At 50.9% G+C, this 25,123-nt stretch overlaps 9 protein-coding genes across 9 annotated transcripts; 5 read left to right on the top strand and 4 right to left on the bottom strand.

Moving 5' to 3' along the window:
- Nucleotides 1–594: 594 nt before the first annotated feature.
- On the bottom strand, nucleotides 595–2,016 carry G6M90_00g071940 (uncharacterized protein; the record flags this gene model as incomplete). The annotated part of the gene is made up of 1 exon (XM_014690381.1): nucleotides 595–2,016. The coding sequence occupies one exon, from the start codon at nucleotides 2,014–2,016 to the stop codon at nucleotides 595–597; it is 1,422 nt and encodes a 473-aa protein (XP_014545867.1).
- A 1,189-nt stretch (nucleotides 2,017–3,205) lies between these two features.
- On the bottom strand, nucleotides 3,206–5,642 carry G6M90_00g071930 (uncharacterized protein; the record flags this gene model as incomplete). The annotated part of the gene is made up of 3 exons (XM_014690382.1): nucleotides 3,206–5,275; nucleotides 5,341–5,498; nucleotides 5,570–5,642. The coding sequence occupies 3 exons, from the start codon at nucleotides 5,640–5,642 to the stop codon at nucleotides 3,206–3,208; spliced, it is 2,301 nt and encodes a 766-aa protein (XP_014545868.1).
- Nucleotides 5,643–8,516: 2,874 nt separating this feature from the next.
- Nucleotides 8,517–10,438, top strand: G6M90_00g071920 (uncharacterized protein; the record flags this gene model as incomplete). Its single annotated transcript, XM_014690383.1, has 2 exons — nucleotides 8,517–9,864; nucleotides 9,915–10,438. 2 exons carry the CDS (start codon nucleotides 8,517–8,519, stop codon nucleotides 10,436–10,438), a joined length of 1,872 nt encoding a protein of 623 aa, XP_014545869.1.
- A 493-nt stretch (nucleotides 10,439–10,931) lies between these two features.
- On the bottom strand, nucleotides 10,932–12,801 carry TPO3_1 (Polyamine transporter 3; the record flags this gene model as incomplete). Its single annotated transcript, XM_066130961.1, has 4 exons — nucleotides 10,932–11,945; nucleotides 12,049–12,429; nucleotides 12,485–12,687; nucleotides 12,747–12,801. The coding sequence occupies 4 exons, from the start codon at nucleotides 12,799–12,801 to the stop codon at nucleotides 10,932–10,934; spliced, it is 1,653 nt and encodes a 550-aa protein (XP_065987102.1).
- Nucleotides 12,802–13,792: 991 nt separating this feature from the next.
- On the bottom strand, nucleotides 13,793–14,417 carry GIM3 (Prefoldin subunit 4; the record flags this gene model as incomplete). The annotated part of the gene is made up of 4 exons (XM_014690385.1): nucleotides 13,793–13,985; nucleotides 14,048–14,115; nucleotides 14,196–14,324; nucleotides 14,403–14,417. The coding sequence occupies 4 exons, from the start codon at nucleotides 14,415–14,417 to the stop codon at nucleotides 13,793–13,795; spliced, it is 405 nt and encodes a 134-aa protein (XP_014545871.1).
- Nucleotides 14,418–14,764: 347 nt separating this feature from the next.
- Nucleotides 14,765–15,165, top strand: wip1 (Inner kinetochore subunit wip1; the record flags this gene model as incomplete). The annotated part of the gene is made up of 4 exons (XM_066130960.1): nucleotides 14,765–14,860; nucleotides 14,912–14,943; nucleotides 14,996–15,077; nucleotides 15,139–15,165. 4 exons carry the CDS (start codon nucleotides 14,765–14,767, stop codon nucleotides 15,163–15,165), a joined length of 237 nt encoding a protein of 78 aa, XP_065987093.1.
- Nucleotides 15,166–16,198: 1,033 nt separating this feature from the next.
- G6M90_00g071880 (uncharacterized protein) lies at nucleotides 16,199–17,776 on the top strand (the record flags this gene model as incomplete). The annotated part of the gene is made up of 5 exons (XM_014690386.1): nucleotides 16,199–16,359; nucleotides 16,420–16,447; nucleotides 16,545–17,055; nucleotides 17,124–17,515; nucleotides 17,582–17,776. 5 exons carry the CDS (start codon nucleotides 16,199–16,201, stop codon nucleotides 17,774–17,776), a joined length of 1,287 nt encoding a protein of 428 aa, XP_014545872.1.
- A 1,298-nt stretch (nucleotides 17,777–19,074) lies between these two features.
- Nucleotides 19,075–22,080, top strand: hyou1 (Hypoxia up-regulated protein 1; the record flags this gene model as incomplete). The annotated part of the gene is made up of 1 exon (XM_014690387.1): nucleotides 19,075–22,080. One exon carries the CDS (start codon nucleotides 19,075–19,077, stop codon nucleotides 22,078–22,080), a length of 3,006 nt encoding a protein of 1,001 aa, XP_014545873.1.
- Nucleotides 22,081–22,839: 759 nt separating this feature from the next.
- On the top strand, nucleotides 22,840–24,257 carry EAPA_5 (Endothiapepsin; the record flags this gene model as incomplete). The annotated part of the gene is made up of 4 exons (XM_014690388.1): nucleotides 22,840–23,050; nucleotides 23,111–23,225; nucleotides 23,290–23,414; nucleotides 23,476–24,257. 4 exons carry the CDS (start codon nucleotides 22,840–22,842, stop codon nucleotides 24,255–24,257), a joined length of 1,233 nt encoding a protein of 410 aa, XP_014545874.1.
- Nucleotides 24,258–25,123: the final 866 nt, after the last annotated feature.

Genomic DNA, 25,123 nt, shown 5'->3' with positions numbered 1-25,123 from the left:
ATTTCGTCAAGAGAGGGGGAGTTCGGCTTCGAGGCTTTGAACGCTCTGAGGCTCGCGCAGCTCATGTAGATGCGCCGAGGTGCGTTCCCTCGTGCCTCACGCAACTTGTTCGGAAAGTTGGCCTGAATGTTCAGTACCTGATATCCGGGGAACTCACCTTCCTGGTGGAGGCTCTATGGATTGACGGCCTTGGATACAAGCTGCCACGGTGTATCTGAATCGAAGTTGCGTGGTAGCTAACACGTCCACGTGGCACCGACGAGCTGAATATGAACCCTGTTATAAGAATGCTCCAGCAAGTCTACCAAAGTCGATGGATCCATGAAATCACCATGCAGTATGTGACAGTACTGGTCGCACCAAACATGACACATGATGATACTAATTGGCTTTGGACGGGCAATACACATACACATACAAATACAACGCCCAGACTGCCGTGTTCGGCGTCTGCAATTTCAATTCATTACTTCGTTAAGCTTCCGGTATCTTTTGCTCCTTACTTAGTAGTCGTCCATTATGCATTTCCGCATTCCGTGACCACTGGCCAAATCGTGACAAAAATAAGAATAATTATACAACATGTCTCCAGCCTCATTTGCGGATGACTTTCAAAAGCGGCGCGATTCTCGTATTCTTGCTCAATCCGACACGATACAACGAGCGTCCTAACCCTCCCGTTGGCGTGGATGGTGTTTTCACCGCTGCTTTCTGCACTGCGGAAATGCCGGTGCCAACTTTAGCATCAGATATAGGAGTGCCTGGTGTTTCTTTCGTCACCGGCTTGACAGCTGCGTGGTTCTCCGTCTCGGCAACATCTGGGCCCAACTTCTCAATGGGTGTCGCTTTTACATCCGGTTGCGGTTTTATACCCGGCTCAGTATGGGTATGTTCAGGAATAGCCGGTGCAATCTCTTGCACCTCATCGTTGCTGTCAACCTTGAGCACTGCCGCGGATTTCTTCGGCCTTCCACGTTTCCTTTTACCATTTGTTTCTGGATCCGTTTCCTTTTCCTTTTCCATTGGTGCAGCCGTATCTGTTTTCCTGGGGCGACCTCTTTGTTTCTTCCCCGCTACTGGCTTCGGCAACTCTTTCTCTTCGAAAGTCGGGCCGTCATGCTTAGCCTCGCGAGGCGAATAATCTCCCCCGTCACTTTCGTCGTCTGAATCTATAACCACCCTCTTGGACTTTTTCCTATCCTGTAACTTTGCCGTACCCCGTTTCGTTTCTAACACCGGCATGGGCACGGCGGGAGAAGCAGGTGAGGAACCCCGCGCTACACCCACCCGAGCAGTCTCTGAGCCCCTCCTCTGGGGAGTAGACTCAGATAACACCGCATCATTTGATCTCTGCGTATTGATATTAGTGGCCGTCCCACTAGACACGACGTTGACACGACGCTGCTCCAGAGGTTTTGTGGCGGAGCCCAGCGTGCCGTCGTGAACAGACACAAGCCGCTGCTTTTGACGTGTCGATACCCAGGACGGATCGCTCTCAACAAGCACCGTCGAAACCAAGTCATCTGAGCCTGTGTCCCGTTCCACCCGTCTCTTCTTCCTGCTTTGTGCAGTCATCTCGGGGAGCTCGTCCTCCTGGCTAACATATCCTATATCATCTAGCCGTCGTCGCAAACCCCTCGTGATTTTAGTCCTGGTGCTCAACGAGCCTTCCTGTGTCTTGGATGGCTTGGGCTGTGCAAACTCTGGGCTGCTGGGGACGTCCCACAGGCTCTTGTCAAGTATGCCGGTGCCTCTCGTCTCCTGGAAGCCATTGTCGAATGATGAGGCGTCCATGACTTCAGTAATTTCTTCGATTTGATTCGTTACATGCTCATTTGCCGCGTCCCGGTGCTCGTTGTAAATACTCTTGAAGAAGGTCGAGTCTGTAGAACCAGATGGGTGCGTCGCCGCCGTGGGTGATGAAGCTTGCAGAGGGACGGCTTGTGTGACGCGCCTAGGGGAAGATGTTACGTCTGACTCGTCTCCGTCCGAGTCTTCAATGACCACTGGTGTCATTTTGTGGCGAAATTTGCTAACTTGCAGGCATCAGCTCGGCATATCTTTCCTACGGAGTTACAGGTCGGGGATACGCGTGGTACGAGTACGCGGGGGTTGACGCGGGTGCACGTGACACCATTTTTGACAGGGTAAAGCGCAAAGTACTGATTGCACTACTCCATAAACTAAGTATTACCATACAAATATATAAAGAAATAAATGCCAGCAAATGAAGTGTTCCTTTCAGGATTTCTGACTTGATCTTCAATCGTCGTCTACGGCTCGGGGGCGTCACACCCCAAGCCGATGCACGCAGCCAGCCGGTTTAGGATTGGTACTCTGGTCTAGAGTTTGATGGCTACTTCTGATTCCAAACTCTCCCTCCCAGTGAAATATGATGTTTGATGCCTGGGTCAAAATATACATTTAGTATTTTAACCATCTAATTGGCTTTGTTGGGTTGTATCAGCTCTACTAGGCTTCTCCAAGACTCGACACTATACGGATGATCTCATCCGTCATTTATGCTCGCTCCGCCACGCCTGCGAGGCAAAAGCGCTTGTCTGTTTTGTCCCTCCCTGAACTATCGTGCAGAACACTATGACATACGACAATGCATCAGCGTCCACTGGGCGACAGACACACTTGTCTTGCCAGAAACTGCCGACTTTGACCTCACATAGATAGACCAATGGATCTGTTTGTTTGCCCAGGTTGAATCGGGTATATTATTTGTTACATCTACTTGCTCCTAGGTATCAAAAGCAACAGGCCGGGCAAGCCTATTGCCAACCGCATAACGCCATCATGTTGAAGAATCTCCTCATTTGGGAATCAACATTCCATTCTAATGTTTGTCATGGAACTTCCAAAAAAATAATTCACCCCCAAACGGGAGTGCTAAATGCATATATGTTGAATGCTCGCCAACCAACTGCCTTCCAAATCCAGTTCCCTAGCCCTCAGTTTCTCGTGAACTTTTTGGGATGCAGATAAAACACACCTTTTGTCATCACCCCATCCCATAAACGCCGATGTTGAGATCGTATCCGGCTTGATTTTAATAAAGGAAATTTGAGACAAAACAATCATTCTCGTCGAATAAGAACACATAAACGATGTGCGAATATTAGTAAACACAATTCTTCATTCGTTACCTGCCCAAATATTCTCATGCGGCATCAGCTGAGCCGCAATGACAAATAATTTATTTGGCATACTTGGTACGGAAGAACTTGGCAGCATTGACCATGTTGACCAGGGCCTCCTTGGTCTCCTTCCACTGACGAGTCTTAAGACCGCAGTCAGGGTCGATCCAGAGCTGTTCAGGCTTCAAGAACTGAAGCATTTCCTCGATGCGGTCACGAATCTCCTGCTCGCTAGGGACACGGGGAGAGTGGATGTCATAGACACCAGGTCCAATGTGTCGGGGGTATGCAGAGTCAACGAAGACGCGGAGGAGCTTGGCATCAGATTTGCTGTTCTCAATGGACAGGACATCGGCATCGAGAGCAGCAATGGCGTGGAAGAAGTCCTGGAACTCGGAGTAGCAGAAATGGGAGTGGATCTGGGTGGCATCCTCAACACCAGCGGTCGACAGCTTGAAGGCGTTGACGGCCCACTCAAGGTAGGCGTCACGCTCCTTGCCAGAGCGAAGAGGGAGACCTTCGCGGAGAGCAGGTTCATCGACCTGAATGACGTCGACACCAGCCTTCTCGAGGTCAACGACCTCGTCCCGGAGGGCAAGAGCAAGCTGCTGAGCCTGGACGGACTGGTGAACGTCATCACGAGGGAAAGACCATCGCAAGCAAGTGACGGGACCAGTCAGCATGCCCTTCATTGGCTTGCTGGAGACGGAAACAGCGTACTTGGACTCTTTGACGGTCATGGGGGCGGGTCTGGAGATATCACCGACGATAATAGGAGGTCGGACGCAGCGGGAACCGTAGCTCTGGACCCAGGCATGGGTGGTGAACGCATAACCGTTCAAGCGCTCACCAAAGTACTGAACCATGTCGTTACGCTCCGGCTCGCCGTGGACGAAGACATCGAGGCCAAGCTCCTCCTGGATCTTGACGTTCTGCTTGATCTCCTCCTCGATGAACTTGTCATACTGCTCCTGAGTGATCTCACCCTTGGTGAACTTGTTTCGCTGGACACGAATCTCAGAGGTCTGAGGGAAGGAGCCGATGGTAGTGGTGGGGAAGAGGGGTAGGTTGAGCTTCTTCTGCTGAGCAGCAATACGGGCGGGGAATTGGGACAGACGCTCGTGGTCCTTGGCAGTGACCTTGGATTGGCGGTCCTTGACCTTGGGGTCGTTGGTGCGAGAGGAGGTGGCACGAGCCTGCATAGACTTGGCGTTGGCCTCAAGCTGTTCACGGACGGCAGCAGGGCCCTCGGTGACAGCCTTGGCAATGATGGCAATCTCAACAGCTTTCTCAGAGGCGAAAGAGAACCAGTCAGCAACCTCAGGATCCAGCTTCTTCTCGCTGGCCAGGGTGTGGGGGGTATGAAGGAGGGAGCTGGAGGTGGCGACAATCACGCGCTCCTTGCCAAGCTTCTGGATAGCGGACTCCACGGTCTCAATGGCACGCTTGAAGTTGGTCTTCCAGATGTTACGGCCGTCAACAACACCGGTAGAGAGAATGGTCTTGGGGCCTAGGGCAGCAGCAACAGTCTCCAGTTGCTCAGGGTTTCGGACAAGATCGATGTGGACGGCATAGATGTCCTTGGGGAGAAGGTCCAGGTTGTGAACAATGTCGCCGAAGTAGGTCGTGAAGACAAGCTTGGGGATCTTGTCACCCAGACTGGCCAGCTTCTCATAGGTAGGCTTGAAAGCAGCCTTTGTCTTGGCAGGAAGGTCGAAGACGAGGGTAGGCTCGTCAATCTGCACGGTCTCAGCACCAGCCTCCTTGAGCTTGACAAGGAGCTGCTCGTAAACAGGTAGCAGCTTGTCGAGAAGGTCAATGGGGTCAACAGTCTGGCCACGGTCGGCTTTGCCAAGGTGGAGGAAAGAAACAGGACCAACAAGGACGGGGCGAGTCTTGATACCAGCCTCCTTGGCCTCGTTGAATTCAACAACAGCCTTGGGGCTGTCGACCAACTTAAAGGTCTGGTTGTTCTGGAGAGTAGGCTTCACGTAGTGGTAGTTGGAATCGAACCACTTGACCATTTCCAGGCTGGGCACGTCAATGCCACCCTTCTGGTGGCCACGACCCATGGCAAAGTATTGGTCAACATTGTCAAGGCCATCCTTGGTGTATCGCTCGGGAACAGCCTGAGAAGCTAGTGTTAGAACCGTGATGCCAATAAGAATGAGCCAGAGGGGTAGCAAAAACTCACACCAAAGTCCTGAATGTGGCAGAGGACCTGGTCGTACAGAGCGAAGTCGTTGCTGGGGATGACGTCGACGCCAGCATCTTTCTGGATCTTCCAGTGGGCAAGTCGCAGGCGCTTTGCCTCGGCAAGGAGGTCAGCCTGAGAGATCTTTCCGCCCCAGTCTATGGCTAGTGTTAGATAATTGCTCTTCCTCTGTTTCCCACAATGACAATGGGTTGGTGGCTCAACTCACAGGCCTCGGTGGCTTTTTTCAGGTCACGGTTGACTCCCATGCGGGGGAAGCCGAGAATCGCAGACTGGACCATCTTGACGACTGGCTGTAGACTCTCAAATATGTGATGGAGGTATTAAGAAGCTCTGGTGAGAAAACAGATCCAAATTAGCTACAGCAAGCTCGCAAGTGTTCTTTCGCTACTGCTGGCGAAAGATGAAATACACGCACGCGGTAGATTGGGGTGGACGGACGATGAGGGGTATGAAGAAGATGATGCTAACCTCGAAAATGTAGAGCCTTGGATGCCACAGTAGATCGACACCTAAGACGACTCTCTGTGAAGGGGGATAATAAGGGGGAAGGGTATGGTGAAGAGCTTGGGGAGAGGGAAAAGGAGGAAAATAGACGAAGAGAACTGGGAGGGGAAGAAATAAAAAGAAGAGCGGCGATCAAGACGACAGCTTGGCGGAAACACGGCTAAAGCGACAAGCGTCAGGCGAGAAAAAATGGCGCCGAAAGCGGGGGAGGGGTTAAGTGAGATGAGAGCATGGGCGAGTCAATACGTAACTTGTTACTCCGTGCATAGCAGCTCATGTGCGCTCGGTACTCCGTACCAGACTCGAGAAGTGGCTGGCAAACCCGGCCAGTTTCGAAGATGTATCGAGGGTCCAAGGGTGGCACGTAACTTCTTGTTGGACGGAGACTTTATTGGGTGAGGCACGTTGAGCTTTAAGCATGCCTCGAGAAGGAGGACTTGACACTTTGGCACAGACACGGGGAGTGCATATCTACCTACTTACTTAAGTACAATAGGTACTTAATTACCTAGGTAGGTACACACAGATGCAGATTGGAGCATGAAACCTTGAATCATTCAACGTTGAGACAGCGTCACCTAGAGTTCAAGTGTTGCACTTGGCGATACTCGGTTGCCCCTCAACCCCGTCAACCCACCTCGATTGATAGAACCAATGCTTGGAGGGGTTCCCAAGCTTCAACGTACCTACAGGTACTTACCTGGGTACTACCTGCCACCCGCCACACGGCCATTCGCTCCATTGTCCGAAGGACTGGAGGCTTGACTTCGGCTCGACTGCCATGTTTTTCCGAGCTGCTGTCGTCGGCCGCCGCCCCTCTGCCCCTCTTGCAACCAAGCTTGGCTTTGCCTGCTTGCTTTCCTTTGTGCCTATCACGCTGGTGAGCTCGACCACACGCCGTCGATTCGGTGCTTTTTGTCTCCATCGACTGCAGAGTCTGCCAATTGCGCCATCGCACCGCCTTTCGCCGTGCCTTCAGCGCTGTGTGCTCTCGTCTGCTGCGAACATTGGATGTGGGCCCTTGGACTCGTCCTCCGAAGCGCCAATCAGTTGCAGGTTCAAGTTCCGAATCTGTGACGTGTTGCACACATGTAAACCTCTCTCTCTCTCCGTGACTAAGACTAGCAGTATCGTCTCCCGTGGTGGTGCTCGGAGCATTCATGTCTTCCATGTACCTACAAGTGCAGGTATATGTATGTATGTACTTACTCAAGTAGGTATGTATAAGCATCGGCTCGACCGTTTTACCGACCAATTCGTCAATCTGCTTCATTGTATGTACGGAGAACCAGCAGGAGATAACCAAGCTACCAGAGTGCTCCGTTTTCCGGACAAACTTTGGCAAGTGGAGCAGACAGGATCAAAAATTGTTTGCTTCGAGGCCAGATTGCCCCGTAGCTCCAAGCTCGTCATTTACTACGTTGACGCCACCTTGCTTGCCGTCCGTATTCGTGTTTTTGTTTTCCAAGTCGCCGATGGCCCGTCGCCGACTTCCCTGCTCCTTCGGCTCTTGTGGAAGCCTCTCAAGCGAAAGTGTGTAACGGCCCCAGTACTTTGGATATGCATAGCAGATGGCTAGGCAGATGGAACAATACAATAAGAGCCGGTCAAGTCAACAGGCCTTGGTTCCTACTTGAAGCTTTCATACATGCTGCTGGTGAATAGCGCCCAGCGCTTGCTCTGCGGCGTGACATGATTCCGATGTCTCATGGATGCTGCGAATCTATTACTTACAGCTCGCCTTCCGTTCTGCTTGTGGACATCTTGACGCGTGTGGACTAAGTCTGCTTCATCTAATTAACTGCCTGGTACTTAAGTACCTAGTCGCTTACATCGTCAGGACACAGGTGACTTGGGCCACTCGTCAACTACCTGGCTTACACCCGCTCTTCCGCCTCGATAAACATCTACATCTTCATCATCCATGGACGCGTGACACTGCCTGTAACTGAAGCTGGTTATGCGCTCCTATATACCACATAGTGTCGGCTTGCGGGACAAAGTTGGTTTCAAAAGGCGATATTTCTGCACCCATGTTAACCACTGTTTAAGACCAGAGACAGACATTTTCGTCGGCCGACGTCGAGGCGGAAACTATTAACACCCCAGAGGCTCGACATTGCTCCCGTAATTCGGAACCACGTAGGTCTGAATAGCACGTATACCGCATACCTTGGTACTTAAGTAGGTACCGGGGAAGGTACCGGCCTTCAAATGTTACTTGGTAAAATGGCGAGCAGACCACCATACGGCTGGGGAAGGAGCTGCGTGGCCATCGTTTCGCTGAACCGAGCAACTGGAAGGAGCGGCAGGATTTAAAGTTGCATTGATCCAAATTCACTCCCCCTATTGTAATCGTACTGCTCTTCCTGTCCTTCGCTTGTCAAGTCATGGCAGCCTCGACAACCATCTCTTTTTTTTCATCCTGCTCCCTGCCACTTAAGACTGCTAGAATTCAGGTCCTGCAGCACCAGTGACCAAGTCTACCAGCACCGTCAACTCTTTGCAACTTTGGCATGCCACACAGCAATTCATTTCACGCTCCTCGGCTCAAGATCCTGCCCCAGTGCCTCATCTCCACAATCATCTTGAATGGCAAAGCACCTGGAAATGAGAACTCCTTAGCCCTCGCAATCTAGGACCAAATCATGCATGCTCTATGGTGCTGTGGACCGCGGAGAAGCCGTGGCTCAGCCGGCAACAAGATCAGCTTTACTTCCATATTCAGAACTTCAAATACTCCAGCTGTGAACACCAGAAACTCCGCTGGATCGAACCAGGAATGTAAAGACGGAAATCCAAGCGAGCAGATATCTCCGTTTGAGGGCCCTGTGGAACTTTGCCAGCTTGCTAGCACCAGCCCAGAGAATGGCGATACTGGGAGCCTCATTCCTAGCACACGAACAAGCACATTTGAAGGGGTCAAGGCTAGAATAGTTAAGCATTTGTCGCAGGATAGCGGGCCCAGACGACATTCTCGAGTGTCCATTGGACACAGTGACGAAGAGTTAGCAAGACGAGCCGAAGTTAGGCGGCTGCGACAAAAGCGAATTCAGGATGAGCTCAACAAGGATGACGGCAATGACGGCCAGAGCAATGGGTCACATCAGAGCGCCAGATATCTCTCTACGCTAATTGATATGGGGAGCCCGTGTAGCGGCCCGAGGGATACACTTGAGTTTACATTTGATGATTGCGCGCTGGCGTCTCGTCCCACGTCGTCAGACCTTTCCTGCAACCAGCATACACCGCCTAAGCAGGAAGATTGCCAACAAGACGCAGATCATGATGAAATATGTGCCACTCGCGATTGTGGCTCTCCGGTTGATACACAGTCAAATAACGATGAACTGCTTTGTCGGTCTCGCCCTATTCGCGGTCCACTACCAGAGAGAAGATGTGTCTCTATGGTATCAATATCCCCTCGACCATCCAGTTGCCAGCCCGGTTCGCCTCGTCTTGACAGAATCATTGGGCCTGACAATGAATTCAATATTCGGCATGGGTCACATGCCTGGGACGACCAATCTGCCCTGGGTATATGGCTGATCGCCCAAGGCATGAAGCCAGCTGACCACTTTGTGTTTCAACCTGAGCACGCACCCAGGGATGCGAATACCGCACAAGACAACATTTGTTTGCCAATGGAGGGGCCGGGTGGCGTCGATAGCATCCTAGAGTCATCGTTCTCTATACTTGACCGAGTCAATACTGCAGAGTCTCTCCTTCCGGCGCACACCGAAGAGACACACGAGGGTTCAATTCATCCCGCGTCTGTTAATTCACAAAGATCAGGCACAGATCAACTACCCACCTCAGATACTACTGCAAAATTAAGCACCAAATCTCAGAAGTCCAGTCACCCAGCCAACAACGGGTCCTCGAATTACCCATCTAAACTGCCTAGTTTTGATCCTAGTCCGTCAGGATCAGAATTACACGGATACGTGCTCAGCCAGAGAGACTTGGATAATCTCGAGCTTTCACCTGTTCATTGTATGTTAAAGATCAAACATTGGCCGGATTCTGGCTGACCTCGGCGCAAGGGTGTGGAAATTTGCCGGCTTGGAAGGATCTGGGACACTCTGAAGGCCAAAGTTCCTATGCAACCGCAGAAGAGGAGCCATCCCCGCAACTACCAGGGGGGGTCAATGCTTCAGAACTTCGAATAAATCCTATATCTGAATCACAGCAGATCAAGGATGATATGGTATACCCTAAGAAACTTAACTCGCAAGAATCGGTGCCAGGGCTGGACGAAAGCATCATCATTACAGCCCAAGCTTACGAAGATTTCGTAAACCGACCGACGCCAACTCTGGGCCGAAAATCGTTCAGAGAAAAGCTACAACACTCTTTATCACATATCTCAAAGCTGAGCTCCAGCAGCTGCAATAGCTCAGTTAAATTTGATGGTCCCAAACCTGAAGCTGGCCGAGGCTGGGTAGTCAACGGCAATAAGTGGCATAATTTCATCAACCGCACCTCGTACGACAACACAGAATCTATACATGCTATGAACCCGCTCGCGCAATCAAAAACACGACAACATGGGCACCGAACCGATTGATTGAGCGGTGGGTGTAATTACCCAATTACCCAGGTTGTTAACCTTGGGTAGCCAGGCAACGATGATGAAATCTCGCCCTCGCCAGACATCGGCCGTCAAAAAATAGATACATAATTTGATCTACTATCGCCTAAGGACGCTGCGAGCGGTTATTTCATCAAAGAATGTTTTAGATGAGGCTCCTGTGTGGTATAAATATGCAGAGTCACTTGCCTGGCAGAAATTGTATCATATCTAGCGAACTTCATTATCATCGATATACTCGAGTCATAGATGTAAGGTCATTGTAGTTGCTTGTCGCATTGACTAGCTAGAGTAATAAATCACTTATTAAGCCCGTTTTCCGTATTAGTTCCAAGATTTTTAATGCCAGTGTTGGCAAGCTTCATAGCTATCCCAACAATACCTAGAACAATCTGTTACCGGCATGATTCCTTGACAATATCTCATTATCATCCCAGAGACCCACGAGGCTATTCATTAGACATTCTCATCAAACATCATGAGCCCTGTTGGCCTCTTTATCCTTCTCCAGCCGGTTCTGTTCCTCCTGACGCAACGAGTCCTCCTTCATCTGTCGCAATGCAATACAAAACGGCGATTTATTCCTAATGGCTTGTCCCTTCCACAGGAATACGAATGGAATAACGCTCATGGCAGCACTCAGCCCTCCCAGGACGGCACACGCACCGGATATACCGAGCTGATTGAACATGGCTCTTGTGGCTAGCGGCAACACAACTGCTAGGCAGGACCGTGTCGCGGAGGCGGCCGCATTAGCGGAAGCAGCATACACCTCGTACGCGTCCGTCAGATAATTTAACAAGGTCATGAAGATAAGTTGGAAGCCCATCCCAAAGGGTAGCCCCGCTAGCATGGGCACCACAAAAGATATACTCGGCTTCGCGGTGAAGCCCAGCCAGAAGAGAGATATAACAAACAGCGGACCACCGACGGTGGCGAGCGGCACACGACGGTATTCATCAGTTGTGGCCCACACTGCGCCGCGGGAAGATGCGCGAGCGACGTAGGCGTCCCAACTCCAGAAGCAGACCATGCTCAGGAAGGCGCCTGCTCCGATGGGCAGGTAGCAGAGCCCCGTGATGCCGGGGGAAAGACCGTAGCGGCGGAGGAAGATGATTGGGAACGCCTGGAAGGACATGTAAAAGATAGCGTAAGCAAGTGCGAGGTAGGAGCAAGTCGCGGCGACGATGGGCTCGAAGAAGAGCATGCGGAGGGGTCGGGTGAGTACCCTGCTGACGAGCTGGGGGAGGTCGGTTGTCTCGAGGTCGCGGGGGGCGACGATGGTGGCGGATTGGCTTTGCTGCCGGAGCTTCTTGGCGCGGCGGGCGAGGAGGATCTGGTGATGAGTTTCCGGGAGGAAGATGAGCATGATGAATGTGAGACCTGCGTAGAGAAGGGCGATCCAGAATGTCCAGCGCCAGCCAATAGTTGGTGACGCGAACCCTGATACTATTGGCCCGAAGATGGGGCCGAATACTGTTGTCTGTTATGATGTTAGCTTCTGATATGAGTTGTGGGATGGGTCTTTCCTTGGAGAAGGGGAAACGCCGTACGACTAAGAAGGCGGAGTACGCTTTGCCTCGTACACGAGCATCGCCATATATGTCTGCCAGTATGCCGGCTACCACGGCTATAGGCGCACTGGCAAACACGCCAGAGCATAGACGAAATCCTAGCAATGAAGACCATGTTGGTGACAAGGCGGATGCCATGGTAAAGAGGCAATAGGCGAAGAACGTCGCGGTGGTAAGATATCTTCTGCCATACTCCTCACTGAGCGGTGCCCAGATGACGGGACCAAACACGTAGCCGAGGAGGAAGATGGAAATGAGAAGGACTTTATGCTCTTGCGAGACGCTGCCGAATTCGTCAATGATCTGGGGGATGGCCATGCAGGGGAGGGCCGAGCCCATGGTTGAATTGGTGACGAGCATGCATGTTACCGTGAGAATGTAGGTCTTTTTGAACTATGGTCATGTTAGATTGGCACCGGTGACATGAATAGATACGGGTTTCTTTTACAAACGACCAGTTGTGGGGATTCTCCGGGTCATTGACATCCCAACCGATGACAGTATAGCTCTGGTCGCTTCTGCCTGTCCGTTGAATAGCATCTGGTGAGCTCAGGTCTTGGATCACGCTGTTGCGGTCATTTTGTTGTTGTGGTTCAACATCTTGGGGGCCGCTTCCGCTGCCAGTCCTAAGCAATTCCGGGTTCATTACTGCTATCGTCGAGTAAGATTAACCTAGTCCTTAATACTGCAGAAAAGGGAATAATGCATACCGTTCGCCGGGATAAGGTTACCAGACAGCGTGTCATTATAATTGCTTGTAGACATGATGCTCAAGCTATGAAGCTAGACATGAGGAGTGGTTGCCGCGTGTATAGGTCAGGAAAAATGGATTTCTTCAAGCATTGCCGCAGCCTGGAGAAATCTCATCTACAATTCTTGAAAACGACACTGGCTTGTTATAGGAGTAGAAGATGAAGATGCTCGCGGGAACGGGGGGAAAGATGGGATATAACAGAACAGGGTAACACAAACCATAGCCTACTTAGTACTAACATAGCTTAGAACGGCGGGAGATGATCACTCTCGATAGCTTCGTGCCATAATGTGAGATGTCTTGGAACTAGGATCATCGCCCTGCTCACATGTCTCGTCCCCAAACTGGGTATAAGTGAGCAACGCACGGAGAATTGGCTTAATCTCCTTTCTACGGAGAACGATGTTGTCTTCGGTCAGAATGGCTGGTTGGGCCCTTCACAGGTCTTCAGGCTTCCACTGACCTGCATGGCCTTGGCATAGGCGCCGAAGTTACACAAAAAATATAAGACATGGCCAGGATAAAATGCAGCCACCATGCCTTCCACGCCTTGGTACTCCTTGAAACGGGATGGGGCTCAATCCATATCCTCGCATCCTCCAATGGTACACAAAACTGGGAAAATGCCAGACCTGTTGGGAGACGAGGTCAGCCGAGGACTGGAAGTCATCAATGATAAGCCCAGCACATGGTCATCCTCAACCATCATGACGCTCGACTCCCACGGACACACAGTGTCAACGAGTGAGTCATCAAACTGGCCTCATCTATTGGGTTCAACCCAGCAGTCCATCCATAGCTGCCAATCGTGACACGCAGGTCTCGAATCTCGGTGTCAGAAGGAAGAAATGCAAATCTTCGTCTAGCCGATGGGCGAGTGGGTACACACGTGCATGTTAGAATGATCAACAAGCATTTCTCCGGTGAAGTGTGCCATCTTGATTTTGGAATATTTTTGATACAATGTTTTTCCTTCTTTGGTGTTTATTAAAAAAAATATGCTTATACTTCGAGGTTGATTTGCTTTCCGAATCTGGCGTACAATTCGACTTTGAGTTGCTGCATCTCCTCGCGTACCGAGCCAATCTTGTCTTCTAGTTCGCTCGCCTCTTCGTCAATTTTCGTCGTAGCCGCTTCCAACATCTCTTGGGCTTGATCAAGTGGAATGTGAAAGAATGCATCGCCGATCTTGTACCTGCAGGGACATTGGTCCATAAGCGCGTGAAAGGGGCGGGTGCGATACGGAGATTGGCATACTGAATCTTTTCATCTTCATCCGCTAGCTCCAACTCTGTCGACAGGTCATCATATTCCTCTTTCTCTTTCTAGACATTGCCCAGTCAGTGAGTGTCTCGCCGCTGGACAGGTGGGCAGATGGGGTCGGCTCTCTGCCAAGGGTCCTCACATTCTTCAACCTGAGTTCCTCCTCCATGGCCAGTTCCCTCTGATGCAGCCGGCTAAACTTGTTGATCTTATCCTGGTCTTCTCTGCGGACCTCGACTTCGTCGCCTGCCTGCTCGTCCTCCTTGGAGAGCTGGGCATGTCGGTCAGTCGCGCACGATCGTCTCATGAAGCGGAACCACAAATGACGATATTAGAAATTCAACCGTACCATACGCCTCTGCATTATTGAAGCCATCGTATGCAATACGAAGCACTAGGTCGTGGACAGCCTCTCGGTTTCAACTGGATATTGGCGCAACGTTGGCCCCCGACGCCGTATGGAAACCGTCGTTTGTTGCGAGCGCCTTTCCTGATGTTCAGTCTTGTGGTGGGGGTACTGTGTGGCTTGGCAGCCTCGTCCGGAATTCACACAGTTCTATCACTCTTGCCGATTGGCTGCCCCACACATGCCTGCCTTGCTTGCTTGTACGGCTTGCTCTGTCAACACATACGACGCGCAGTCCGTGGTTGAGAGGCAGCTAGCTCTCAACACATTTGGATCGCGGCATCGCGTTCAATAAAAGTATTGCCATGGCACTCGGTAAGAAAGCATATCCGCGGGCAACCGTTAAGAAGATCATAAAGGCGCACTCGAACATGAGTGTCAAGAAGAACGCAGACGTCACGGTGAGTAAGGCGTTTCGTGACGATTCCATCTGTGCTACTAAGCGAATATAGATATTCTTAAACTACGTCCTCTTCATGGAAACGTGTGTACAGCCGGCCTTTTGTCTGTGCTGCTGCAACTAACTGAGTTGGTAGACTCGTCAAAGAAGCAGCCATCTACGCCAAGCAGTCAGGCGAGCGCGGCTTGACGGCAAGGAGTGTAAACAAGGTGACCAGAGTACGTTCATAATTTGTTCAGCCCACATGCATCACCTCCCGCATGGCTAACTATGATGCAGGATACACTGGCCAAGTTCAAGGGCTGAGAACATCGTAGGAGATTCCTGCGTGAATTCTTGCTTCCATGGTTCAATCTGGTAGGGCATAGCAAAAGGACGAAGTCAAGCAACAGACCAAGCAAACAGCTTTGTCTTACCTTACGAGAGGAATCGGCGGCAAATAAACATGGACATTTGTCACGCCAGGGTGTCACACCTGACACTGGCACATGATACATGGCAGACAACAGAGTACCGGATGCTTTGAGACCATTGTATCCGTATCGCAACCTGTCTGATGTCCGAAGGTGGCCTACTGTGTTGGCGTTGGCAGTGGCGGCTCATCAGCGCCGAACGGAGAGGATGGGATGCAGCTGGGCTGGATGAGGGGCCAAGGATAAGTAAGGATAGGCACGAGACCATGCATAATGGCAAACAACGGCTCTTCCCGAGTGCAAACAGATGAACCAGTCGTAAATCTGAATAGTAATGACAAGGCTAATTGCGCTTGTGCCGTCTTTCTCCAACAGACTGCAATTGCGCCGCCATACCACGGTTTCAACATGGGCATTGGGCAGTGGCTCACAGACAGACTGATGTCGACGGTGCGGTTCTCTCTGGTTCTAGAACCGAACACGGAGCACTGGACAGCTCCATGTCATGAAGAGCTTCGCACCCCAGGCGACCCAGCGCTGCACAGGGGGCGGCGTTTGTGGTCCCGCAGCATCAATGATCAATCAGGCTCCAAACAAGCCGCCAGCCCAGTTGACGTGAACAGACCAACCTCCACACCCGTTGGATCACACCGTCGACCCCGACTCTTCCTCTTCCTCCTGCTCGTTGCCTGATCAGCCGAACCCGATTTATCATTCTTGTCTCTCAATCGCCTCTCTCTTGTCACACGGCATCCTTTCCGCTTTCAAACATCCAGCTAGACGATCGGCATCGAGCACAGTAGAGATATTGAAAGCTCGAGCATCGTTATCCACCAAGCCATCTGGAGCTTCCTTGCGACAACCTGACGATCCCCCTCCCCCCCCCCCAAAAAAGACATCCTCGCAGCGCACAAAACTTGTTAGCAATGCCTGCAGCTGCAACTCAACCCGCCCCCAGGGGGTCCAAGAAGAAGACCACTGGTGCTGCCAAGCGTGCTGAGTCGCCCGCTTCCAGCATTGGTTCCCGTGCCGCTGCCGATTTGTTGGACGAGGATTTCGAGAGTTCCGACATCATGAAGCTGCAAAAGTAAGGCTCTCTTCGAATGAGATGGGTTAGAAGCTGCAATGCTAATAGTTAATCTCACAGGAGCATTCGTAATCTCAACAAGAAAATTGTAAGTTGGTTGTACTGTACACATTTTGCTCCGCGACCTTGCCTTCAGCTGGGCCACCCAACCACCCACTTCGAAAAACTGACGCGCCCTCTGCCAGACCAATGCCTCAAAGACAGATGCCCTTTTGAGCCAGGAACAGCACGCTGGCAAAACACTTGAGCAATTGGTCAACGAAAAGACCATAAACCCAGATCAAAGGGCACAGATTGAGAAAAAACCCGAGCTCCAGGCCCAGCTTGCCCAGGCCGAGGAGCAGCTCGCGCAGCTCCGAAAGGTCCATGAGCAATACCGTTCACGAGCCGCAAACGAAAAGGCTGAGTGGGAGAAAACGTTGGAGAAGGCCAAGGCTGACGCTGTCAGCGAAGCCGAGGCGAGCTTCCAAAATTCCTTGAAGGGTAACCTTCTTCTCCTATCGCAGTTCTTGCGCCTCGCTGCCTACCGCCGTGAGGAAGCTACCGATGCCGAGTCGGACGAAAGCCAAGCTATCGAAGGTGTTCTCCTGGCAATCTATGCCGGAGACGACTCTGCCGTTGCATCAATGTTGAAGCTCGTGGAGGGTACTGAAGACAAGGTTCTCAGCGTGCCAGGAGAGCAATTGCAGACTACTTGTAAAGGCCCCTGCCAATGACTGCCGCTCTCCCTGTTTAGAGCAAAACTATGTACTAACGCAATCTAGACTCCGTTGTCAAGACACTAGCTCAGGAATACAAGGCCCCGGTCTACAGTGAGGTACCAGCCGAAGGAGAGACTGCTGAGGTGGTTACTGGCCCTACTGTGGCAAACGTCGCAGCCATCGAGGTCGCAGATACTGATGTCTCTGCTTCTCCTGGGGAGAAGAAGGCTGAGGCGAGCAATGGTCACCCTAGTGCCAATATATCCAACACTGCCGCCAACGCTGTGGCTGAGAGTCACTGGGATACTGAGGCCGGTCTCTCCACGTCGCAGGAGTGGGTAGATGTGAAGGCCTCACGAGACATTACCGAGGCTGATACTGGCCTGACTGACACGCCAGCCTCATCTGGAAATACCCAATCTTGGGCGGACGAGCAGCCCGAGCCTACTAAGCCTGTAAGTGAGAGCAAACTTTGAAAGCTGCATGCCTGGTAGAATAGAAACATCTAACGCCTGCTATAGTCTGATGGTAATGATGGATTCCATCAGGTCCAGCGTAACAAGGGCCGTCACGAGCGCGAAGGAAATGGCAACTTGCGCGGTCGAGGTGGTCATCGTGGTGAGCACCGTGGCCGTGGCGGTCACCGCGGCGAAGGCCGTGGACGTGGTCGAGGTCGTGGGATATCCTCTCGCCCCCGACGAAACGAAGAGTCCTAGGCCAACATTCCAGCGAAGTTAATTCGAACCATAATGAGCGTGCTTTACCGCAGCTCTCACAAGAAATGAACTGTACATCATGTCATGGCGGCGTTTAGCAGATTTTTGGCCGGTTTGGGGGAAACAATACAGTGGGCTTTGGGAATTGCTTTTGCATTGCATCGCATCGCATCGCATCGCACTGATCATTCTGAGTGATTTGGCCCTTTAGGTTGCATTCTGGAGGAATGGTGATCTGGAGTGGGCGTTTAGCCTCCGGTTGATGACTTCAAATGTGGAGGAAAGGCAAGGAGGAAGGGTTGGCAGGGCTTGTATCAACAGAAAACAAATGTGTTTGTATGGGAATATTATACGACGTCCATAATGATGGCGTAATGACTGTTATCCGCCTGCTTGGTTATATTTGGAGCCAACTGATTGTGTGCCTGTGGTGAAGCTTCACATACCCGCAACAGACCGTAGAGCACTCTAGAGTCTGCAGCAATTGATGATAATTTTATAAAAGAAAAGATGAAAACCACTTATTAAATTATTGACAAAAAAAGTCTAAATAATCACATAAACCTATTAATAACATAATTAATAGGCTATACTTGGCTCTAATAATAATAACGCATAATATAAAAAAAACACTAAACGCGCTATAATACGTTAAACGTATTAGCTTAAAAGGTGATTCATGACCTCCCGCGCTGGCAAAAGCTATCTAGAGACGGCCTCTGCCACTTGAAGCGTGGAATAAAATACACGTAATGCCGGTGACCCACGCGGGCGTGAATCACGCCCCGAAAAACAAACACTTATTTTATCATAGTTTGAGCATACAGAATAATATAAAAGTGAAAAGTGCGCAAAGTTTGGTCTATAAAACGTTACTTTGGAAACTACCTAGGTAGGTGCGATGGTCGGTCAAGTCAGTCCTGTCAGCCTTGGCGTGGGCAGCCTCTGAACTAACGCGCACATGCATGGGCGGGCTGGGCTGGGCTGATGGCTGCAACTTGTCCTCTTGGCCTCTTGGCCCACGAGTGACGAACAAGCCTCTGCTCCGACTAACATGACACAGAGAGGCCACATCAACCTCTTCAAACCAGCTGCACAGAGCTAGCGGGCGCCTAAACCTTGGCTGCTCCTCTCTCCTTGAACTCTAGTTCAGTTTATTTTTGTCTCGTCATCTTCCTTTGGGTATTTATACACCCAGCGCATCTTCGTGCATTTTCTTTCCTTGTCCGGTACAAAGTCACATCATCGCACACGTCTTGATGCTCCATTGACCGATAGCACGCTCCGAACCACCCACCATGGCGAATTCGCGGCCATCGCCTCTGATGATGCTCCTCGGAGCTGTCATCTTCTTCTCTGCCAATGTCTTTGCGTCGGCCGCCGTCCTTGGTATTGACATTGGAACCGAATACATCAAAGCCGCCCTGCTGAAGCCGGGCACTCCCCTCGAAATTGTCCTGACGAAAGATTCCCGGCGTAAAGAAACCTCTGCAGTTGCATTCAAGCCACTCAACAGTGGCCCCAAGGCTGCTCAGTTCCCCGAACGACTATACGGTGCGAAAGCCATGGCGGTCGCCGCTCGGTTTCCCGACGAAGTCTACCCCAACTTAAAGACGCTTCTTGGCCTTCCCGTCGACGATGCCTCGGTTCAAGAATATGCAGCACGTCACCCAGCCTTGCAGCTGCAGGCTCATAGCACACGCGGCACAGCTGCTTTCAAAACCAAGACACTGGTCCCCGAAGAAGATGCATGGCTGGTTGAAGAGCTGTTGGCTATGGAACTCCAGAGCGTACAAAAGAACGCCCAGGCAACGGCCGGTCATGGCTCTTCTGTACGATCCGTCGTACTCACTGTCCCCTCCTTTTACACTGTCGAGGAGAAGCGCGCTGTTCATCTGGCCGCCGAATTAGCTGGCCTCAAGGTCCTCAGCTTGATCAGCGACGGCATGGCTGTTGGTTTGAACTACGCTACTAGTCGCCAGTTCCCAAACATTAATGCAGGCGAGAAGCCCGAGTACCACCTCATCTTCGACATGGGAGCCGGTTACACCACTGCCTCTGTTCTGCGCTTCCAAAGCCGTACTGTTAAAGATGTCGGGAAATACAACAAGACTGTCCAGGAGGTCCAGGTTCTTGGTAGCGGCTGGGACAGGACTCTTGGTGGTGACTCCCTCAACTACCTGATCATGGATGACATGATTTCACAATTTGTTGAGACACAGGCAGCAAAAGGCATTTCTGCCACGGCTCAGGGTGTCAGGTCCCACGGACGGACAATGGCCATGTTGGCCAAGGAAGCCGAGCGACTGCGACACGTTCTCAGCGCCAGTCAAAACACCCAGGCTAGTTTCCAGGGGCTCTACGAAGATGTCGACTTCAAGTACATGGTCACCCGTGACGACTTTGAGACCATGTCTGAGGCTCACGCTAAGAGAATCGAAGCCGTCATCAACGATGCCATTAAGATGTCTGGTATCGAATTGAGCGACATGACTTCCATCATCTTACATGGAGGTGCCACTCGCACTCCGTTTGTTCAGAAGGCTCTTGAAAAAGCTGCTGGCTCCGCTGACAAAGTACAGTCCACTGTTAACTCTGATGAAGCTGCCGTGTTTGGTGCCGGTTTCCGTGCCGCTGAGTTGAGCCCTAGCTTTCGAGTCAAGGAAATCAGGATCTTTGAAGGCCCCATGTACGCTGCCGGCCTGAAGCGTGCGAACGGCGAAAAGCGACAGCGTCTCTGGACTGCTATCTCACCTCTGGGCGGTGTCGCAAAGGAAATAACTTTTAACGACCACGATGACTTTGCGCTTTCCTTCTACCAACAAGTTGGTGACGACGACAGGGATATCGCTTCATTGTCGACTAAGAACCTGACTGCTACTGTGGCAGCCATCAAGGAGAAGTACCCCTCCTGCGTGGAGTCTGAAATTGTGTTCAAGCTTGGTGTTAAGTTACTTGGCGAAAATGGAGAGATCCAGGTCGTCAGGGCAGCTGTAGAATGCGAGGCCGAAGTAACTGTGAAGGAACGTATTGTCGACGGCGTCAAGAACTTGTTTGGCTTTGGGAAGAAGGATCAGAAGCCTCTCAAGGGCAATGAGAAGAATGCCGATTCTAAAAAACCCGAGGGCTCTGAGGAGGCCCCGAAGGCAGAAGCCAAGTCGTCCGCCACGTCTTCATCCTCCACGACCGACTCATCCACCGCCTCCAGTTCGTCCGAGTCAGCTGCCCCTAGCGAGGAAGTCAGAGAGGTGAAGCAAAAACAGACTGTTTCAATTCCTGTTGAAGTTGTGTTGGAGAAGGCGGGCGCTCCTACACTGACCAAGTCCGAGCTGGTCAAAGCCAAGGATAGACTCAAAGCATTCGCAGCCTCTGACAAGGCCAAGGTTCAGCGCGCGGAAGCTCTCAGCCAGCTTGAAGCCTACACTTATAATGTCCGAGATCTCCTGGATGGAGACTCGTTCATCGATGCCTCGACAGAGAAGGAACGCGCTGACTTGGCTAAACAATCCAGTGAAATCGGCGATTGGTTATCTGGGGATGGAGCCGACGCTACTACGGAAATCCTCAAAGCTAAGCTGAAGATTCTTCAAGACGTTGTTGTACCTGTACAGACGAGAATCGAAGAGGCCGAAAAGCGACCTGGGCGGATCACTGCACTGAAGGATTCCATAAAGCGCATTAGCGAGTACCTTGACTCCATACACAAGCAAATTGCAGAATATGAAGAGTGGGAGGCAACGGCTTCTTCCGCTAGCGCCAGCGGATCATCAACGACATCTGCTTCGGCCGAGACTCCGACGGGCGAGTTCGATGGTCTCGAGGACGACGACGCCAAGGACACTAAGAATGACAATAAGCCCGAGGAGCAGCCTGGCCCCATCCCACCTCTGTTTAAGAAGGAAGAACTGAAGGACTTGGAAACACTTGTCAAAACCACCAGTGAGTGGCTTAGTAAGATGCAGCCTCAACAAGAGAAACTGCCCAGTAATGCGAACCCTGTTCTCCTTGTCAAGGACATTTCCGAGAAGATCCAGAAGCTTGACAAGGTCAGCATGGATCTGGCCCTCAAGGGAGCCAAAGGCTTTGGAGGCAAGGCCAAAAAGGCCGCCCAGAACCTCAAGAAGGGAAAGTCAAAGAAGGGCGAGGGCGCTGAAGATTTCAAGGGTCAGCGTTTCACGGAAGACCAACTGGAAGAGATGTTGGAGAAAATCAAGGCCATGGAGAAGGAGAAGAAGCCCGAGAAGACTGAGAAGACTGAGAAGGCTAAGGAGAGCAGCGAGAAGCCAGGGCATGATGAGTTGTAGGGGATATTTTTAAGTCGCTACGATTGAGATGTATCATGTATCAAAAGCTGAGAGGCATATGAATAGACTATACGGCAGTAGAGTATTAGGAAAAGCGGAGCGTTGCTCCTTAATTGAGACGGGCTATTAAAAGTCTTGATGTATTGAATAATATTTCTGATAAGCCGTGTTGTTAGAATTGATGCGGTTAATAACGGTTACCAAAACACCCATTACGCCTGCTAGGGGTTTTCAAATAATATATTTACCGGTTGATAAGTATACACACTGTCCTTGGCCTGGTACAGCCCAATACTGTTTTAGATTTTACGCTTGCACGATACTTGTATTATACGTGTAATTTTATTTGACTATAAAGCGAAATAACCAAAAATTAATACACGTATATAGTATTATTATTAATAAGGATATACCAATATACTATAATATAGCATAATATACAGCGCGATAGCTACCTAGGTACCTAGGTAGGTATCCGGGTATCGACCTTTCGCCTCCCACTGTAGTATATTTTAGGTTGGGCCTTGCACTTGGCAGCTGCCACCAGCTGTGCTTCCTCCCGTCGACGGTTTGTCTCCTACTTATAGTTGTCTACCTACTTAGTACCTACCTAGGTACCTGGGTACTTAGGTTGTCAAATGATGTGTTGTTTCTTCCTTTTGCCTAAAGTACTTAGACCTAGTGCACAAGGTACTCAGTTCTTCCCTTTTTGTTACTCTCCTGCTTGCCACCGTTTATACTGTCTTGCAGAGCAGAAGAATGCGGGCAGTCCCTGTTCTCTCGGCAGCTTTTGCCGCCCTGTCTCTCTGTGCTGCGGTGCCTTTTGAGGGTAACACACTGGACTGCTTCTCTTTGGAGGCGAAGTCTCGGCCGGAGGGGAGGAGGGACTTCCTGAGCGACTGGCAAGCAGCTCATAATCGATGGGGGAAGACTAAACCTGTGCCGGGCTCCAACATGGCATTGAAGGGGGGTCGGTTTATCCCAGCTCTACAATACCATTCAGTGTACGAGGATGGCTAACATGTGGTAGATGGGTCTGTCACAGCCGAGCCCTTGGATAATGACCAAGCATATGTGACAGAAGTTGAGTTTGGAACGCCAGCTCAGAAGCTGAAGATGATACTGGATACTGGTTCCTCGGATGTGTAAGATACCCAGATGCGTCTCGACTGGAATAAAGTCACAGCCAGTTTATACTGACCGCCACAGCTGGGTCCAATCTTCAGATTCAGTATACCGAGTCAACGAGAATGGCCCCTGGGCGCCTCGATACCTGCCAAAAAATTCCAGCACATCCACCCGCGTTGACAAAGCCTTCTGGGGTGTTGAGTACTGTGAGTTGTCGCATTAAGTTGCAACTTTCACCTTGGCAACATAGCTTACACTGACATGCAGTGGACGGAACCACGGCGACCGGCATCGTTTACCGTGACACACTCCGGTTGGGCGGCTTAGAAATGAAGCATGTCGCTATTGAATCGGCCCAGATCATGGCACCCCGGTTCGAACGAGAAACTAGTGTCAGCGGCATCATGGGGCTAGCAAAACGGCTTCCTAACAACATCACGCCTCCTACTCCGTCATTCCTCTCCCTACTCCGATCCCGGTTAAAGAAGCCCGTGTTTACAGTCGACCTGCGCCGAAACGCATCCAGCCGCTTCGATTTTGGGTATATCAACGAATCCATGGCTGCAGACAACATCACATGGCTGGACTCAAACCCAGACAGCCCCCACTGGGATATTGAACTAGAGCTCACCGCTTGGCGTGGTAAAAACCCAATGTGGATGTATCACAAGTTTCAGGCCACCGTCGACACCGGCACGTCTCTCTTGTTCTTGCCAGACCCCCTCGCCAGCAGATACTGGGAAGATGTCCCAGGTGTCCAGAAATCTGGCCTGCTCTCGGGCGTGTACAAATTCCCCTGTGAGGGTTCTCAAGATCTCCCCGATCTCCTATTCAAGCTTCCAACGGAACACGTTATTCGTATACCAGGCCCATATCTCAACTACGGTCCGCTCGATACGGAGCCCTCCCTCTGCTGGGCCGGCATGCAAAGCGCCGAAGACATGGCCGGGACTATCCTAGGCAACGTGATGCTCAAAGCGGTTTTCGTGGCTTTTGATGTTGGCAAAAACAGAATTGGGTTAGCTAATAAGATCCTTCACGATGCATAGATGACGCATGCAGGAAGCAAGTACCTATTTAACTACGTGCTGAGCACTGGGTAGTGGGTAGATTAGACAGCTACTTAATAAAGCTATTACTCCACCCAATACACTTATTATAGTTTGTTATAAAAGCAAGCAAAAGTACGTGCTTAAATAAAGTACTGCTTTATAGCGCTTTATACTATAATATAATTTAATATCCTCGTGTGTATGTATAATATATTACAGTACATTAGTGTATACATCTTGGTAGGTACCTAGGTAAATATACTCTACCATAAACTGTACACAGCTAATGTTCTGTGTTTTGTCTCTCTTAATTTCTTCTTGGAATCATTGGGCTATGGCAGATAGGCTCGAGAATTGGTTAGCTCCCCACTATTATAAACAATGTCACGGAAACTTCTGTGCAACTGGGAATTCCTGGAAAAGGCGACACGGCGCAAAACAGGCCAACAAGCTACTTCTCACCAAAGCATACAATACAGGTGTGGGCAAAACAAGGCCTGCACATGGCACGCCACAATCACTGAGCAGGACAAGTAATGGACAAGGGCAATGGACATTGAAGCACAGGCAACATCCTGGTCGTGATATTACAAGTCTGAAAGTCATTGGCTCTCAGGATCAGTCTGAGAAGCCGCATCTTTCCCATCGCTCTAGCAGAGCCCTTGCAATGTTTCCCAATCTCTTCCCCGTTGCATCGTTGAGCCTTCCTCAATGCTCCCAGTATCTCCTTGTCGCACCAAGAAAACAAGGTTAAAAAAAATAAGGATCCCCAACTAAATATTAAAAAGACTTGTAATGGCCATGGTTGTGCGAGTGGTCTGGGCCTGCCGATGGGCGTGGGCGAACCGGTAAAAGTAACTCAT

This window comes from Metarhizium brunneum, chromosome 4 (genome assembly GCF_013426205.1).
Source record: "Metarhizium brunneum chromosome 4, complete sequence".
Classification (NCBI taxonomy): Eukaryota; Fungi; Ascomycota; class Sordariomycetes; order Hypocreales; family Clavicipitaceae; genus Metarhizium; species Metarhizium brunneum.
Note: the sequence above shows the minus strand (reverse complement) of the source record. Positions and strands in the feature narration are given on the sequence as shown.